The 17,579-nt window shown below is 35.1% G+C and overlaps 1 protein-coding gene across 3 annotated transcripts in view; it reads right to left on the bottom strand.

Annotated features, from left to right (window-relative positions):
- Positions 1–3,471: 3,471 nt before the first annotated feature.
- The window catches only part of TRAPPC8 (trafficking protein particle complex subunit 8), an 89,964-nt gene continuing 75,856 nt past the window's right edge, over positions 3,472–17,579 (bottom strand). For all 3 annotated transcript variants that reach the window (XM_012782563.2, XM_012782564.2, XM_012782565.2), the window contains 7 exons: positions 15,718–15,786; positions 15,569–15,627; positions 13,301–13,474; positions 11,805–11,906; positions 9,031–9,176; positions 5,317–5,406; positions 3,472–4,504 (listed from right to left, as the gene is read on the bottom strand). In XM_012782563.2, coding sequence (XP_012638017.1) covers positions 4,270–4,504; positions 5,317–5,406; positions 9,031–9,176; positions 11,805–11,906; positions 13,301–13,474; positions 15,569–15,627; positions 15,718–15,786 — 875 coding nt within the window. In that variant the 3' untranslated portion in view covers positions 3,472–4,269. The remainder of the gene's footprint in view (positions 4,505–5,316; positions 5,407–9,030; positions 9,177–11,804; positions 11,907–13,300; positions 13,475–15,568; positions 15,628–15,717; positions 15,787–17,579) is intronic.

Here is a 17,579-nt window from a genome sequence, read left to right as displayed (position 1 = left end):
ACCTGGGCTAGAGTGCAGTGGTGTCATCATAGCTCATTGCAACCTCAAACTCCTATAGGCATGTGCCCCCATGCCTGGCTAATTTTTCTATGTTTTGTAGTGACAGGGTCTTGCTATGTTGCTCAGGCTGGTTTTGAACTCCTGGCCTCAAGGGATCCTCCTGCCTTGGCCTCCCAAAGTGCTAGGATTACAGGCATGAGCCACCACCACACTGGCTTAATATGCATTATTAACATTTTCTCCATCACTTTCTTAGAAATATACAACAAAAAATCAATAAAGCCCTGGTGTATAGCATTTACTTATTTCCCTGAGGTAAATATTCCCTCTATAGTCAATTCAAGAGCTACCAGCAAGATGTCATTGAATGCAGAGTCAGGAAGAGATAAGCAATACCACACCATTATGTAGCATTTCCACCATACAGAAACAACAGACCTAAATAACCACAAGAGTACACATAGATAATAGTAAAATATTTATGAAGTGATGAATTTTGAGTATTTATTACCTTTGCTTATATGTTCAGTTGTAAATTTATACAGTTTAATTTTTTATTAGTGTATGTGTTTAGCAATTGGCTCAAAGAATTCCTGAAAATTTAATAATAAGCTGAGTGATGTAAATAAACATGCTCCAGGATACCACTGTGATTATAATTTCTCCTAATATCTCCAGACTTTTTTATAAACCCATGGTCGTAAACTTTCAAGAAGGAATACTTTGTCCCACACACCCTGAGATGCAGGGCAGAAGGAGTTGAGAAGCCCCAGATCCACGTAAGATCCAGACCCACAAGGAGCAGTTGCAGAGCAGCACAGACTGGCAACCCCTCTCTCAAGAATTGTTTTGTGTACAAGTTTGGAACCTTCAGTCTTCTTGAACCTGGAAAACAAGGCCTTTTGATCTCTCCTTACTTTGGTGCAGTCTCCCCTCATCCCAGGTTGGTGGAATTCAGACTGGAACCATGTGAGCAAATGGCACAGGGGCTGCACGTGCTCCAGACTCGGCCAGCCCCTGCCACCCACTATCCTCCAATTTCTAAGAGGCTTGCCTTTGAAACACCCTCATTCCCATTCCTCTATCTGCAGTAGGGCTGAGTTAAAATTCCATACAGTTCTTTCTCAAAGCCAAGTGGCCACTCTCTAGGTAAAAAGTAATTTTTTTGAAACCAGACTATCTAATCAATCAACAGATACTAACATTCTTCAAAGGATTTCAGATTTTTAAATATACTATATCCTGGTGGAATGTTTATTGAATTGACATACCACTGACACGCAAAAAAAAAAAAAAAAAACTCACTCATTTTTCACTCTGTCATGAATACCCAATTCTCAGATATGTCCCTTCCTGCTACCCAAGTATTAATTAATTGTATACTTATACTCTAGCATAATTAATTGAAGTAGTCAAGGAACTGAGGAAAACTGTTTAAGTTGGTAAAGCTGGTATCTATCACAACTTAAAAGACAAAACAGAAACATATGGGAGGGAGAGGGGCTGACATGCAAACCTTTCCCGAGGTGAAAATCTATAGCCCAGTAATCCTGGGAATAAGTGATAAAAATTATCAAATAGTGTTGCCCTTAAGTAAAACTATGATATGGGCCAAGTTTTTCTTTAGCATCCTGTCACTTCCTCCTGCAGATCCCTGTCCCACTCCTGCTCCTCCCACCAGCACTACTCACTGCCCTTGTAAACAATGTTTTTGTGTTGTACTCATTTAAAGACTTCTTACAAGCATCCTGGTAAATCTTACATTTAAAAGATTGATCAGGGTGCACTATTAGGATACTATAGGTATTTGCATTTTAATGGAGTCTTCTGAAAATCAGGCCCAAGGGTATGAATCTTAAATGGAAAAATTCCAGGTCCAGATGGAAAGTTCTTTGGGCTGCCAAGACTTCAAATATTCAATACTCCTCTACACAGCCGATTTACTAGGTAATTTCTGTTCAGAAATATTTTCTTAGCTGCAGGAGGAATGGACCCTGTTCATTGCTACTCCCACAAGGCCCCCTGCAAAGCCTCAAATGCCTTGCCTGCCACTAGTGCTCAGATCTACCAGATCCCTTAAGCACTTTTATATTTACAGTAGACATTCTCTTTCTCCAGAGGGTATTTCAGCTCACCCTTCAGCCTTCTGTTTTCGTATCTCTTTTCCACAGTCTTTTTGGATTTGTCTTTTCTGCTGCCACTCTCTACAAAGACTTGCAGTGGTGAAGGCTTGAGACAGCCTGTCATAATTGAGTGAATTTTCCATTTACAGAAAATTTGTAGTTAGTAGTGTTCTCTTTCTAGTTATGCTAAAAGTATGAGTTAGGTGTGGTTTCATTTGCTCTTTTTATTGATTTGTATACTTTTCTGGAGAATGAATGGAAAGATTTATATTTAGATAGCTGCCATTATCCTAGGAGGACCTAGAAGTGAACTCTCTAAGTTTTATTTGAAAATATCTTTGTTTTGCTTCCATTCCTGAAGGGTACTCTCATTGAATTTGAAACTCTGACTCAGCTGTTTTCTTACAAGCTTTTGAAGATATTCACTATCTTCTGGCTTCCATTATTTTTGTGCAGAAGTCAGCTATAAGTTACTTATTGCTACTGTAAAAGTTGTCTTCTGGATTCAAGATTGTTTCCCGCTTCACCTCAATTTTCAGCAGTTTCATTATGATGCATCTGGATATGTTTCTTTTTATTTAAATTCCTTGGAATTTACTGAACTTATTGAATCTGTAACTTGATGTCCATCTGCTCTTTTTCTAGGACTCAAACATAAGACTTTCTTATTGAATCCAGTAGTTCCCTTACCTTATGTCTATTTTCCACCATTTTTCTCTCTTTACTTCAGTTTAGATTGTTTCTCCTGACCTGTACTTCTTGTCTTGAAAGTATGTCAAATGTTAGGCTCTGCCACTCAGCTGCTTCTTCCTAAATGAGCAAATGAAACACTCCCCAGGCAAAGTAGTCCCAAACAATGCTGGCCTCACCTCTCTGGATTCTCTTCTCCTGCATTTTGGTCCACTAATAACTGACTATATTGGTAACCACTTGGTTTTTAGTAAAATATTTTCTTATATTTTGTTCAGACTTTTTACTTTTCTTCAGCAAACAGGCTAAATTGCCTAATCTGCCATAAGCAGCAACGGAATCTGCAACATGGTTACTTACAACAGATTCAATAAGCTTTCATCTTCCCTTCTACTAGGATATAAATGGATTATTCTGTTTTGTGGCCAGGCATCAAACATGACATATTTAAAGACAAAATTCATTTGCTCGTGTATAACAAGGCCAACAAAAAACTTCAAGAATAAAGACTGTACCTCACTTTTGGAAAGAATGACAATAAACCTTTCTCTGGCAATTGGGCTGGTATTCACTATAATAATATGTTGGCAATCACTTTAAAGAAAATATGAAGTCCTCACAAAACTAGGTTGTAAAAAAGGCATCTAATAAATCTATACAGTGAATAGCATGTCTTTATTCTATTTACAGTACATTTGTTATAAATATAATACATTTTTTAAAAGCTTATTTTTAATTAACTTGAGATTTATATTTTAAACAGGTCAACTCAATTGTTAAAGTTACATAATAAAGAATATGATAATTTTAATGACAAAAATCTTATTGTGAAATAGTGCACTCTATACTGAGATGAATGAGGAAAAAAAAGTCAAACTCCTTTCAAAACTATATTCAAAGCATCAGAAAAATTTTTTTCTTTTTACAAAGTTATGTATAAGCCATAGGGGCCACCAGATACTGAAATATGAAGCCTCTATAACCAAAGTTCAAAACTGATTTTAGAGAACTGTGTGAAACAGGACAGGAGAATTTGTATTTAACACTCTATAGAACTTCACAGTAAAGCTGGAATTTATAGACTAATGGCTTAACAGGAGTATCGCCAAAAAGGCCTTTCCTTCCTCAAAATCATCTCCTAATATTCATCATTGACAAATTGTAACAGCAGACTTAGACATTGTTTTTTAAGATAGGGCTTAATAAGGTGCATGGGTATGTTGAAATTCTGTATTATGAGCATGTAAATTATTACCAGGTTTTAAAGAAATAAAAAAAAAATGTAAGTATTCCCAGTCCAACGTGCTTTGCATCATCAACAAAACAACAAGTCAAAGTATTTTGCAGTGATCAGATACCAACCTCCATTAACAAGTTAGGTATTTCAAATACTGCTGTAAAACCCATTCAGCAAAATTAAACCGATTCTTATGATTTCAGTACAACTTGCAAGTTGTCAGACGTTATTGATGATGATCAGGGCAGGCATGGAGTTCTGCTGACTTGTTTCAAACACTGTAACTTGGTCTGATAACTTGGCAAATACCCTAGGAGTTCCAAGGTTATAAACACCTGTATGAACAAAGCATGCTTTCAATTGCAAACTCTGAATCTCCTGGCTTTTCAGCTGAAGTTTATATTGTGTTTGTCCAAGCCATGTGAATGATCCATGGATTTCCAATGCTTCTGGACTAAGGGAAGAGGAAAATGGTAAGTTGTAGAATATTTTTCTTTATAAATTTTTTTTACAAAGTCCCATTAACATTCCCTTTTCATCCAGCAATTCTATTTCTAAGAATTATTTTATGAAACCAACTGTTTAATACACAACATTATTACCATTCCTATAACAGCTAACATTTATTAACAGCTACTATTTCCCAGGCACAATGCTAAGAATGGATTATCTCATTTAATGCCCACTAACAATAGTTAGTAAATGATGGAACCTGATTTCAAACCTGAGCTTTTAACCCCTTGGTTATCCATATATAAAAATAAATGTGTGTACAAAAATGCTTATAATATTGAAACTGTTTATAATATTGAAAAATGGAAAACAACCTAATATATACCCTCTAATAAGGTATTAATTAGTTTATGATACACATAATGATATATATAATGTGTTTGAATTTCAGAGAGCTGTCCCCTATCCTGTTTGGGCTGTTATACAATAATACTCACTAGATGTTTTATACTGTTTTTCTAAAAATTTTGAAATTTCTGAATTCCAAAAAGCATCTGACTATTAGATGTGGGAGTACAAACCTGGATTTCTTCTTTTGTTAAGTATTATTCTATAATCTGGAAAAAAAACTTTTAATATTTAATACTTCTATTAAGATTTTTTAAACACCAAACAAAAAAAATCAGGGCATGCTTGAGTAAACTTTCTTACCCATGTTAGGTAATTATTTGCATAATTTAAAAACATTAAATTGCTCTCAAATCACTTTAAACCTTAAACTACAAAATTACCTTGCACTCAATAAATCTTTACCTTGTTGTTTTATGCCGAAGATCAACTATTACATCTACGTCAGCCTTAGAACAATTGGAAAGTAAAAGGGTGACTGGTACTAAACAAAGGCTATGGAAGAAAAATAAAAACAGTTAACTGTTATATTTTTCTCCTTAAAAACAATTTTCTTGAAAATAACACTTAAGACTAACGGAGGGCATAAGCTCCTTAAAAGCAATCAAATTCAAGAAGGAAAAAGAATTAAGCTCCAAAATCATGCAAGACAAATTATTTTGTAATAAAAAATAAAATATATTAATACAATAACTCAGTACTAAATAATTATACAATATACAAATCAATTTTATTTCCATTTATTATGATAAATCTTAAAAAAAAAACTAAAGTGTTGCTAGATACTTATTTCCCAAAATAAAAAACAAAATAATCTCAACTTAGGTCAATGAAGAAAAAGTAAATCATGAAAATGCTAATTTATCAGATTGTCTTTATGTTTATAAAAATTACTGAATTTTGAGAACTTGGCCAAGATTGGCATTTGTTTTTCTATTAAATTTGCATAAAGTCAGCCAGGCGGTGGCTCCAGCCTGTAATCCTAGCACTCTGGGAGGCCAAGGCTCGCAAATTGCTCAAGGTCAGGAGTTCGAAACCAGCCTGAGCAAGAGCAAGACCCGTCTCTAATATAAATAGAAAGAAGGCCGGGCGCGGTGGCTCACGCCTGTAATCCTAGCTCTCTGGGAGGCCGAGGCGGGCGGATCGCTCGAGGTCGGGAGTTCGAAACCAGCCTGAGCAAGAGCGAGACCCCGTCTCTACTATAAATAGAAAGAAACTAATTGGCCAACTAATATATATATAGAAAAAATTAGCCGGGCATGGTGGCTCATGCCTGTAGTCCCAGCTACTTGGGAGGCTGAGGCAAGAGGATTGCTTGAGCCCAGGAGTTTGAGGTTGCTGTGAGCTAGGCTGACGCCACGGCACTCACTCTAGCCTAGGCAACAAAGCAAGACTCTGTCTCAAAAAAAAAAAATAAATAAAAAAAATAATAAATAGAAAGAAATTAATTGGCCAACTAATATATACAGAAAAAATTAGCCGGGCATGGTGGCACATGCCTGTAGTCCCAGCTTCTCGGGAGGCTGAGGCAGCAGGATTGCTTGAGCCCAGGAGTTTGAGGTTGCTGTGAGCTAGGCTGACGCCATGGCACTCACTCTAGCCTGGGCAACAAAGCAAGACTGTCTCAAAAAAAGAAAAAAAAAAAAATTTGCATAAAGTCATGTTTGGGAGAACATGGGGATTATTTCTGTACACCAAGTTATGAGGAAACCCCTTTCAAATAGACACATGCTCGAGTACCCTAGATTCTGATATCACTTTATGTATAGGAAAAAGGACAGGCAATGAGAGAACATGTGAAAAAGGTGGCACAGATTTCAAATCAAGAATACAAGAAATGAACATAACCCATGTACAAATGAAGCCTGGTTACATGCTATTATTTATATTTTACTCTATAAACAAAAAGAAAAAAACATAGTAAAAACCAAAAACTATAATTTTATAAGCTCACACAAAATAAATTTTAAATTCTGCTCAAATAATATATTTTTATGCTTTCAGAAAGTTTATATTCTCTTACTGAGAAATACTTTCTAAACAATGCTGCCTATAACACAGATTTCACTAAACAAAAACCGAGTTGAATTCAAAAACATATTTTTAGGTTGTGGTACTGCTATGCCCTAACCTACTCCCACAAACTTCTCACATGGCAAGAAGGGCAAAAAAGACTACTGGGTAGGTTTCCTGTTTGAAGTATCTCATTAAGTTAAATTCCAATAGCATAACTTGTAGTTTAAAGTTAAAACTCTGGAACTTAAGCTATTCTGTTTCCATTTGATGCTGAAATGTCAAATTCCCCATGCCTATCTAAATGCTTCTAGTAGAGGAATAATTATGAATATCTCGGTGTCTCCTGGTCCAAAATGAATCTTCAGTCCAATGAAGAGCACTATGATCTTAAGTCTCTGTTAAGATTTTTTTTTTTTTTTTGAGACACAATTTCTGTTGCTGGGGCTAGAGTGCCATGGCTTCAGCCTAGCTCCCAGCAACCTCAAACTCTGGGCTCAAGTAATCCTCCTACCTCAGCCTCCCGAGTAGCTGGGACTACAGGCGTACACCACCACACCCAGCTATTTTTTTTTTTTAGTTGCCTGGCTAATTTCTTTCTATTTATAGTAGAGACAGGGTCTCACTCTTGCCAAGGCTGGTCTCCAACTCCTGACTTCAAGCGATCCTCTCGCCCCATCCTCCCAGAGTGCTAAGATTATAGGTGTGAGCCACCACGCCCAGCCTCTGTTAAGGTCTTAATTTTGTCCAGCACTCTTGTGCAACCTCAGACAGCATCTTCTCACTCTTCTCAGTAGTTATCTTAAAATTTAACTTTTTTCAAATTCTCTACCCTTCACTACCATACTTTCTAGATTAACTTTGAGTAGTTAACCTTGCTTCTATAAACACCTCCTAAAATAGAGGCACTTTAACAAGTATAAACTTGCTAAAATTTCTCCTTACTTTCTTCTTTCCCTGTTTCAATAGTAAGAAAGTACCTTCTTTAGCTCAAACCTAATAGTGTCATTCTTTAGTGTGTGTATCTTCCCATCTATTATGGATTCAGTTACTCTCCCATCATTTCCCTAAAGACCACAAACATAGCTAAGTAAAAAAACAATAATGAACAGATACTCCCTGATCCCTGTTCTTAGCCCAGCTTCTTGAAAGGGTGGTCAACACAGTATCTTTACCTCCTCATCTACCATTCTCCCCTCAACCTATGTCATGATTCTACCACCCACATTGGGACATTCTTCTAAAAATCATGAATGGCCTCCCTGTTGTCAGGTCTGATAAACTTTTGGTCCATTTACTATTTGAACTTTCTGCAGCATTTTAAACTGTTAACCACTTTTCTTTAACTGTTCTCACTCAACTTTTGAGATATTACTTTCTTCTCATTGGTCTTTTCACACTAATTCTTTAATTGCTCCTTTTCCATCAGTATTCTTCATGGGCTCCTTTTTCCTCTCAGAGATCACTGTTCTGCAAGTCACCATTCTCCTTTTGTTCTATTCCATCCCATCGTCACCCCTACCCAGGGTGATTGCACCAAAATGCATACCTTCTAGTATCATTTACAGAATGGTTCTAATAGGCTTTTCACTATCTTTTCTTATATGGAGACTGCAAACTGGCAACCTTTTGAAGTATCACCTGATTTAGAACTTATTTTTAGAACTTTTTATATTCAAGTTATTTACCAAACTTACAAATACATCATTTCCCATGAAGTTTAGCACATAGTAAAGCTCAAATAAATGATGCAGTCCAAACTTGAACTATTAAATGAATCTATATTGTAGTCATATCTTAAGTTTAATTTCTGTATCTAAAACAAAACCAAAATTATATGTTTTTTTCCTTGTTTTTGACTTAACAATAAATCTGCTCATCAAAAGGAAACTTTTAGCTTCTCAGAGGTGGCTTAAGGAAATATCCATTTTTAACAGCTGCAAAATATACAGTAATCATAATAAAGGTTCAGTTACTTAGAGTAATTTCTATAGACTCAATATAATCTAAATTTCTCCTTCAATATTTGGATTAACGCCACTGCCTACATAAATAGTAAATGTATGTATGTTATGTAAAAATTTTTTTTAAAAATGAAGCTCAAACCTTTTTTGATGAAATGGATGATTAAATGATTCTGGGTAGTGAAGACTCGTTTTAATGAGATTAGAAAGCTGCTCTACTGATGGTCTTGAGGAAACTGTAGTGTTTTCTGGCCTGAAAAATTTTAATAGTTCCATTTCTGGTGGCTCCTGAGAAAAGAAAAGGAAAAAATATGTGGCAATGAAATCATCACCTTATTTAAAAAGTATAGTGTACACAAACAAAAGTTAAAACCAGTAAAGATAATATAAGGCATGAACAGTACTTTTTCTGCTGTTATTTAAACTAATAGTTGCTATCATTTGCAATATAATATAGGATAAAGAAATCAGGATCTAGAATTATTTATTCATTCCCCACTTACTATGTGTTGCAGTTAGACTTGATTTCCAGCAACTTAACACATTAGCTCTGTGATCTCAAATAAGTCACTTAATACTTTAAGACTTCATTTCCTTTTACGTAAAAGGGGGTTTGTAACAGCAATAATTTCAAAGGCTGTTGTGATTCTCATCTGGTAATACTGCTTAGAACTGCAGACATTCAATTATATAGCATGTTTTAATAGTTAAACATCTAAAACTGCCTTAAGGTTTTATTTTAAAAATATAGGACTGGGTTTTATAGATTACAGTGCCTCGGCTATATTAGCTAAAGATTACTATGCATGTAAAAAGTCTTAATATATAGCTAGTATCGGGCATATTGTAAATATTCCAATAAACACTAATCTTATCCTCTCTAAATGAAAATGGAGAAACATCCCATTTCTACTATTATTTTCTTTCTTAGATATTTTTTCTCCATTTTCCTTCACTACCTAGAAGTCTGATTTTGATCTATACCAGGAATTGGCAAACTACAGCTCCTGGGCCAAATCCAGCCTGCCTCCTGTTTTTGTAAAGAAAGTTTCATTGGGCTCCAAATCTATTACTAACAGTATGATGAAACTGCCTTATTTCCCAAACTTAGCTAATCATATAAAGAGAATATATTTCAAAAGTGACATACAGTGAAATACAAGGAATGTGCCATATATAGTAAGTATATAAAATGGGAATATAACAAGAGTAAATTTGATAGAAAAATCCTCTGTTTCTTCTTCCTTCCTCCCCCGCCCCCGCTTTTTTTTTGAGACAGAGTCTCACTGTGTTGCTCTGAATAGACTGCAGTGGCGTCTTCATAGCTCACTCATTGCGATCTCATACTCCTGGGCTCAAGTGATCCTCTTGCCTCAGCCTCCCGAGTAGCTGGTACTATAGGTGCATGCCACCACACCAAGCCAATTTTTCTTTTTGTAGACATAGGGTCTTGCTCTTGCTCAGGCTGGTCTTGAATTCCCAACCTCAAGCAATCTTCCTGCCTTGGCCTCCCAGAGCACTAGGATTACAGGCATGAGCCACTGTGCCTAGCTGTTTCATTTTCTAAATGCTGTCTTGCCATTGTTTGAGACGTTCCAAATTATCAAAAGCTTATGGTATTTATGACTAAAACTCAGGATTTAGTCATGAGGATTTTTATATTAATTAAAAGAAGACAAATAATTTTCTTAAAATTAAGCACAGATTTTGGGTTAAGTTTGATATTTTCATTAAACCTAATGAAAAATGATCATTATGTAAGCATCAAATTAAAAACTGATTCAAGTTACAGAATTACCAATGGATGCTAAAACTATTATACTTAAGTTTGATAAGAAACCAGACATTCACATAGTATAAAATTATCTCCCCCCAAATTACTTATTATTATGAAAGGAAAAACTGTAACTTTACTGTGGAGAAACATGGTACCCCCTTAGTCAAATGATCCATCACGGACAATGGGACAAATTAATACCATGTGCCTTCTGATAACACAATGAGGATATAATACCATCTATGTAGTATCACTGCCAAAATGCATAACCTTAATCTAATCATGAGGAGATACGAGAAAAGCCCAGACTTATTATTCTACAAAATAACTGGCCCATGCTCTTCAAAGTGTCAATATCATAACTGATAAGAAAAGGCTTAAGAAATTGTTTCAGAGGAACAGAGACTAAAGAGACATGACAAATAATCAGAGGAACAGAGACTAAAGAGACATGACAAATAAATGCAGTACATGACTCTGAACTGGATTCTGGACAGAAAATAAAAAAGTTATAAGGATATAATTTAAACCTTTGATGGCATCTGAATATGGACTGTATATAAGAGTACTGCATCAATGTTAAACTTCCTGAAAGTGATAACTTTTATAAACACAATACAAGGTTACTGTTTAAATTATTGGACTATATTTTGCTTAAATTTTGTTCATATATGCTACTCTAATTTTTTGATAAGATTAAATAGTATTTTAGAAAAAATAAGAAAGCATATTACATGCTATTAGCAGCTGCTACATAACTTCAGAGGCCATCTTTTGCATTCTACAATATGCCTCCTGGAGTTCTGCAATGATGTCCTAATAAATAGGAAAGTACAGTGACATGGATTCCTTGCTCTCAATCAAATCAAGTCTTTTCACAACTATGAATTCTAAATTACAAAATATATCTTAGGAAACCCCAAGATCAAAAATGCATCTTAATACTCTTCTAAAGTGCTAATGAATTTTAAAATCAATTTATGTCTATTTCTAATTTTAGTCGGTCTTCTGTCACCAAACCCTGACACAAAACACCAACATAAAAAGCATGAACAAACCAGCCCCCTTCAAAAACAAATCAAACAAAAAACTGCTTTTTAAAGTTCACAGGAAAACTCCAAAGCAAACTATGTTATTACCTGTTTCTGAGGATATGAAAAGGCTTCTTTTCCTATAGTGCGAAGAATAACATGCTGCTGACCTTCCAAAATAAGCTGTTTACTGTCTTCTACAACATATGCCTAAAAAATACAAAACACAAAAATGTCACTCTCTTTGGCAGTAACCTCAAAAAGCAACCAGACTAATATTTGATGGAAGATAGAACTATTATGGCAAATATCTAATTAATTATCAACACTCCTGGCCATGTCAGCATTAATTAATTCTATTATTTATTTTTTATTAATTCACACAATCAATAATGTATTTGTCAAAAAAAAAAAGGGGGGGTTGCCCCATATAGTTGGCCTGTATATTTGAGACACACCTCGAAATCTTTTACAGTTTTCTCTAGAATTCTTAAGAAAACTACTTCAAAAGAACTGTGCCATAATAAATTGTGCCATAAACAAGCTTTTCTCTTTACTGAACTAGCCATACACAAACAAAATTTTTGCTTCTGAAATTCCCTAGGGTTTGTGACATAGCAGAGCAAAATCAATGAGTACAATCATAATCCTGTAAGTGGAAATGTTATGTCCTTGGAAACCTTAAATATAAATACATATGCTTTTAAAAAGGCTTTTTCTTCCAATATAGTAAGCTGATTTCATATATATTGAAACACTGGTTTCAGTTTACAATAACTCTTCTTTCTCTTGAATTGCTTCTGTTCCAGAGAAAATATAAATTATTAATGGCTCTGATTTACTGTTATTGTAACATTATGCAAATACAAGGACTTAATTTTTTTTGACATGCTCAATATTTTTATTATTAGATTCAAAAGACATAAAATTACTCAGTTAAATAAAATGCTATAAAAGTTTCTAAATGCTTACTTTCAATTTCTATACTTATCATGGACCAGTGACCATTTTGTCACCCATGGATCACACTTTGAGCAGTGTTGCAATAAGGCACACGACAGTTCAGGACCTACTCAGCATCCATATTTGCAGAACCCAGAAAGGGAGGATGAGTTAAACACCTGATGGGTTGATCTTTAATCAAGAGGGGATAAGAGGCCGGGCATGGTGGCTCACGCCTGTAATCCTAGCACTCTGAGAGGCCGAGGCAGGCGGATTGCTCGAGGTCAGGAGTTCGAAACCAGCCTGAGCAGGAGCAAGACCCTGTCTCTACTATAAATAGAAAGAAATTAATTGGCCAACTAATATATATAGAAAAAATTAGCCGGGCATGGTGGCGCATGCCTGTAGCCCCAGCTACTCGGGAGGCTGAGGCAGGAGGATCGCTTGAGCCCAGGAATTGGAGGTTGCTGTGAGCTAGGTTGACGCCACGGCACTCTAGCCCAGGCAACACAGTGAGTGAGGCTGTCTCAAAAAACAACAACAACAAAAAAAAAAAACTGGAAAAGTTAAGCAAAATAAACGTAAACAGTAATATACATTTGCTCTTCAATTTAAGAATCGAATATCTGTGACACTAACTGAAATAATTTAGTAATACATACCTTCCATAATATGATGACATTCAAATCTACCTCACTGCACTTTTGAATCAATCTCACAGCATCTTCTATTGACTGTTTTTCTGCATGTGTAGACAACTGAGCTTGTGGTTTTTTCAACTCAGAAGATAAACTTCGATAAAAGAAGTCTGCACATGGGCTTGCTGAACTTACTATCTGTTAAAAGAAAAATCACTTGTCTACATAAATGTTTTTAATTACATTCTGTTAAAACTTATTCTGTATCACTCATTTAGTTCCAATTAAATATATCCTGCCAAAATTTATGTTTCTGTAACTTATGTATACCCAAAAGGCTTATTCAATAATTTCTTGTAAATGCAGTTATATACAAGGAGGCCACTTGAACATCTGAAAGATTTCATATAAATTAGCCCAATTCTTAAAGCTGTCACCCCAAAATAATTAATCTTTACTCCTATGACATTACTCTTGACCTTCCAAGTACCTAGGGAGGATGAATACGTATCTCAAAGAAAACAAATAAAAAATAAAATGTTGAAATATTTTACTGTTAAAATAACAGAGGCATTTCTCAAATATTTAGAATACTAGGCAATATTCAATTAGACAATGCAAATTGAATTACTGGCATTATTAACTTGGCTTTTATACATGAGGGAGGGAGCATAACAAAAAAAATTGGACTAAGAACTATAAAATTTCCCTTAATGGAATATCATGCTTTATAGTAAAAGCTCTCTACATTTATGGTTTCCTGCTCTAAAGGCTATATACTATTATATAAATGGTAAGCTTCAAGTTAATTATTAATATTAAATATTAATAAATACATATATTTTCTCATTATGAGCAAACTTTTTCTAGTAAAACATTATCCCCATAGTTTTTTTCATTAATCTGTAGTGCTCGGTAAGTTCTATTTACTCAACCAGATTCACAAAAATGGAAAATGTCCTTGTTTCTCCCTTCTTCAGTGCTTTTATACAAAATTACTGAACAATAAAATACAATAAAAATTACAACATTAATGTAATTTAGGGGTCCTGCTGCTGTTTCAAAGATTTTAAATTTTTTAAAAGAAATGAAAAAAACCCTGAATCTTGAAAACTAAATTCATCCATTCAGGAAGCATAGTATCTCTAAAAGTAATACATGTTTTGGAATTATTGGGCTTTTGGAGCCCTGATATAGTCCTAAATAACTGCTTACTCGAATGGTAAAAAGATAGTCATAAAGAATGAGTCAGGTGAAAGCAAATGATAAGAGAAGTACGAAAATATAAGCATGTTTGGAATTATCAAGGAGAAGAGCATAAAGAAGAAATCATCCAGCCAGGCAAGTAGTGCACGCCTGTAACCTCAGCCACTCAGGAGGCTGAGGCAGGAGGATTGCTTAAGCCCAGGAGTTTGAATCCAGCCCAGGCAACACAGCGAGACTCAGTCTTAAAAAAAGAAAAAGAAAAGAAAAAAGAAATCATCTCACTAAAGCACACAATTATAAAAATTTTAACCCTATGTCCAGTGTTTTTCAAAGCAGGTCCCCAGATCACCTCTTCAGATTCAGATTATCTGCAGAACTAGTTTGAAGTGCATATTCCCAAACTCCACCCAGAGCTTTAGGAGTGGGGAGGTAAAGTCTGTATTTTTATAAAATCCTCTAGTTCCTTGATACTCAAAATCACGGTCTGCAGACTAACAATCTCAGCCTCACCTAGGAGCTTATAACAATTTAGCACCTCCCGTTCCACCCTAGTTCTATTCAATCAGAATTTGCATTTTAACAAGATCTACAGTGACATGTATGTACATTTTTTGAAAGTTTAGAAATCACTGTTCTAGATGATCCTTATTAAGACTAGGTTATCACTGCCCTAGACAATACCTTTAAAATTAAAATTATGTATCCAGCTTATTATTTGGGTCTCAGAACCACAATATGATATGCCAAAATCCAGGAGATCATCATAGGTATGTTCCACTGTGACGACTTTCCCTAACAGAAAGTTTCCCTCAGAGAATCATGCTTTTTTTTTATAATCCCTAGGACTATATTTCATATGATATTCTTAAAAGGAAGGTAACTTTAAATTACTAATTAAAATGGCACAGTCCATAAGCATTTTTGGTTTGTTTTTGGGATTGAAGACAGGTGGCAAAACTTAACAAACTTGAGATGTTCATCCTCCAAGGAGCTTGGGGATTACTGAAGTATGAGTTTTGCCTAAACAGCCACATATTCAAGAACTATGACTTTTAAAATCAAACACTACTGTATTTATTTGCATACCTGTTCGTTTCCAAAGATGATATCTGCAAAGGTATATTTTTCTGAGGACTGTGTAGCAGCTAAAAAACAGGGGAAAACAAACTAATCATATCACTGACATAAAATATAAAATGACCATTTAATCAAGTATGAAAGTAAAATGAAATTACCTTCTTTTTCTTTACATCTTATTGCTTTGAAGCAAAACTTTCCCTTCTCCCTACTAGCAAGTTTGGCATCTAGGAAGAAAAGGGGAAATTTCAAAAATGTTTCTCAGTCATTATTTAGATCTCCTTAGTCAAACTGGAAAACAATTCAGAATTATAAATAATGTTTAATTAAAAACATCTTTGCATTCATCTTAAAGAGTGACTCTTCAACTAAGCTCTTAAAAACAAAAAAATTTCAAATTTCTCAAAATATATATCCATATGGTGCATATGTATATATTCATATATATGACATTTCAGATAAACAGAAAAATCAGAACTTGAAGACTGGGGAGCCCACAATCCCAACACTCTATCATTTCTTCATTTCCTTCCAGGAATTTTTTCTTCTGTATGATTTATAACATTATTATTACATGTATTATTATATTACATTATTATTCTGCCATGGTACATTTTCCCAATATCGGAGGCACTTTTATTTATTTATTTATTTTTTGAGATAGAGTCTCACTTTGTTGCCCAGGCTAGAGTGAGTGCCATGGCGTCAGCCTGGCTCACAGCAACCTCAATCTCCGGGGCTCAGCGATCCTCCTGCCTCAGCCTCCCAAGTAGCTGGGACTACAGGCATGCGCCACCATGCTCGGCTAATTTTTTGTATATATATTTTTAGTTGGTCAATTAATTTATTTCTATTTTTGGTAGAGACGGGGTCAGGCTCAGGCTGGTTTCGAACTCCTGACCTTGAGCAATCCGCCCGCCTGGCCTCCCAGTGCTAGGATTACAGGCGTGAGCCACCACGCCCGGCCGGAGGCACTTTTAAAATGCTACTTTAAGTATATTTTCTGGACTAAAAAAAGTCTACCTGAGTTGTGGCATAATTTACATTAAAGCTACACTGAATTTTTCCTTACTAAACATAAGCTTATAAAAAGCTTCTCTGAATATGTGGATTTTCCCATATTTCAAATTATGAGAAAATCCCATAATTTGGGATAATTTAATTTTGCATAAATTCCCAAAATAAGGATTAATGTGAAGGTAAGAGTTTAAACTTTTTTTTTTTTTTTTGAGAAAAGGTCTCACTCTGTCACCCAGGATAGAGTACAGTGGTGTCATCATAGCTCACAGCAACCTCAAACTCCCGGGCTCGAGCTATCCTCTTGCCTCAGCCTCCCAAATCGCTATGACTACAGGCCTGTGCTAGCATGCCCAGCTAATTTTTCTACTTTTTGTAAACATGGGGTCTTGCTCTCGATCAGGCTATAAACATTTTTATGTCTTTTGAAATATACTGCACAATTATTTTCCAGAAAGAGTATCATTTTGCTGGCTTCATCCCAGTATTACAACCACTAGGCACTGTCACATTACTGGCAGCATAATAAATTTTTTTTTTTATCTTAAGCATCTCTTATTTTATTCAAATAATAGTTGCAGATGAGATAAATAATCCATTTCAGGTGTAATCAACTAACATTTTTCTCTAACTAGCAGTGTATCATTATCGCATTTACTTTTGTTCACATCAGGATTGAATATGGCCTAATTGCCATCTACTAAACTAAAGCATTCCCATAGAAAGCTGATTTCTACTATGCTAGTTAAGGATTCAAAAGCTCTGGATCCAGTTTTCTGTGAGTCTTTAAAGAAAGTGTAAGAGTCTCCAATGTAGAAATTACTGGCTGAATTGTCTTTATGGAGAACATATTAAATCCACAAAAATCCTTCCATATCATTCCAAGTAGAAGGTACCTGTGCCCATACCAGCAGTATAAAATTGATTTTGGCAGCATAATAAATTGATAGAAATATTCAGGAAAATAATTTCTCAATATGTATCACAAGTGCACATATTCTTT

Source organism: Microcebus murinus, chromosome 17 (genome assembly GCF_040939455.1).
Source record: "Microcebus murinus isolate Inina chromosome 17, M.murinus_Inina_mat1.0, whole genome shotgun sequence".
Taxonomy (NCBI): Eukaryota; Metazoa; Chordata; class Mammalia; order Primates; family Cheirogaleidae; genus Microcebus; species Microcebus murinus.
Note: the sequence above shows the minus strand (reverse complement) of the source record. Positions and strands in the feature narration are given on the sequence as shown.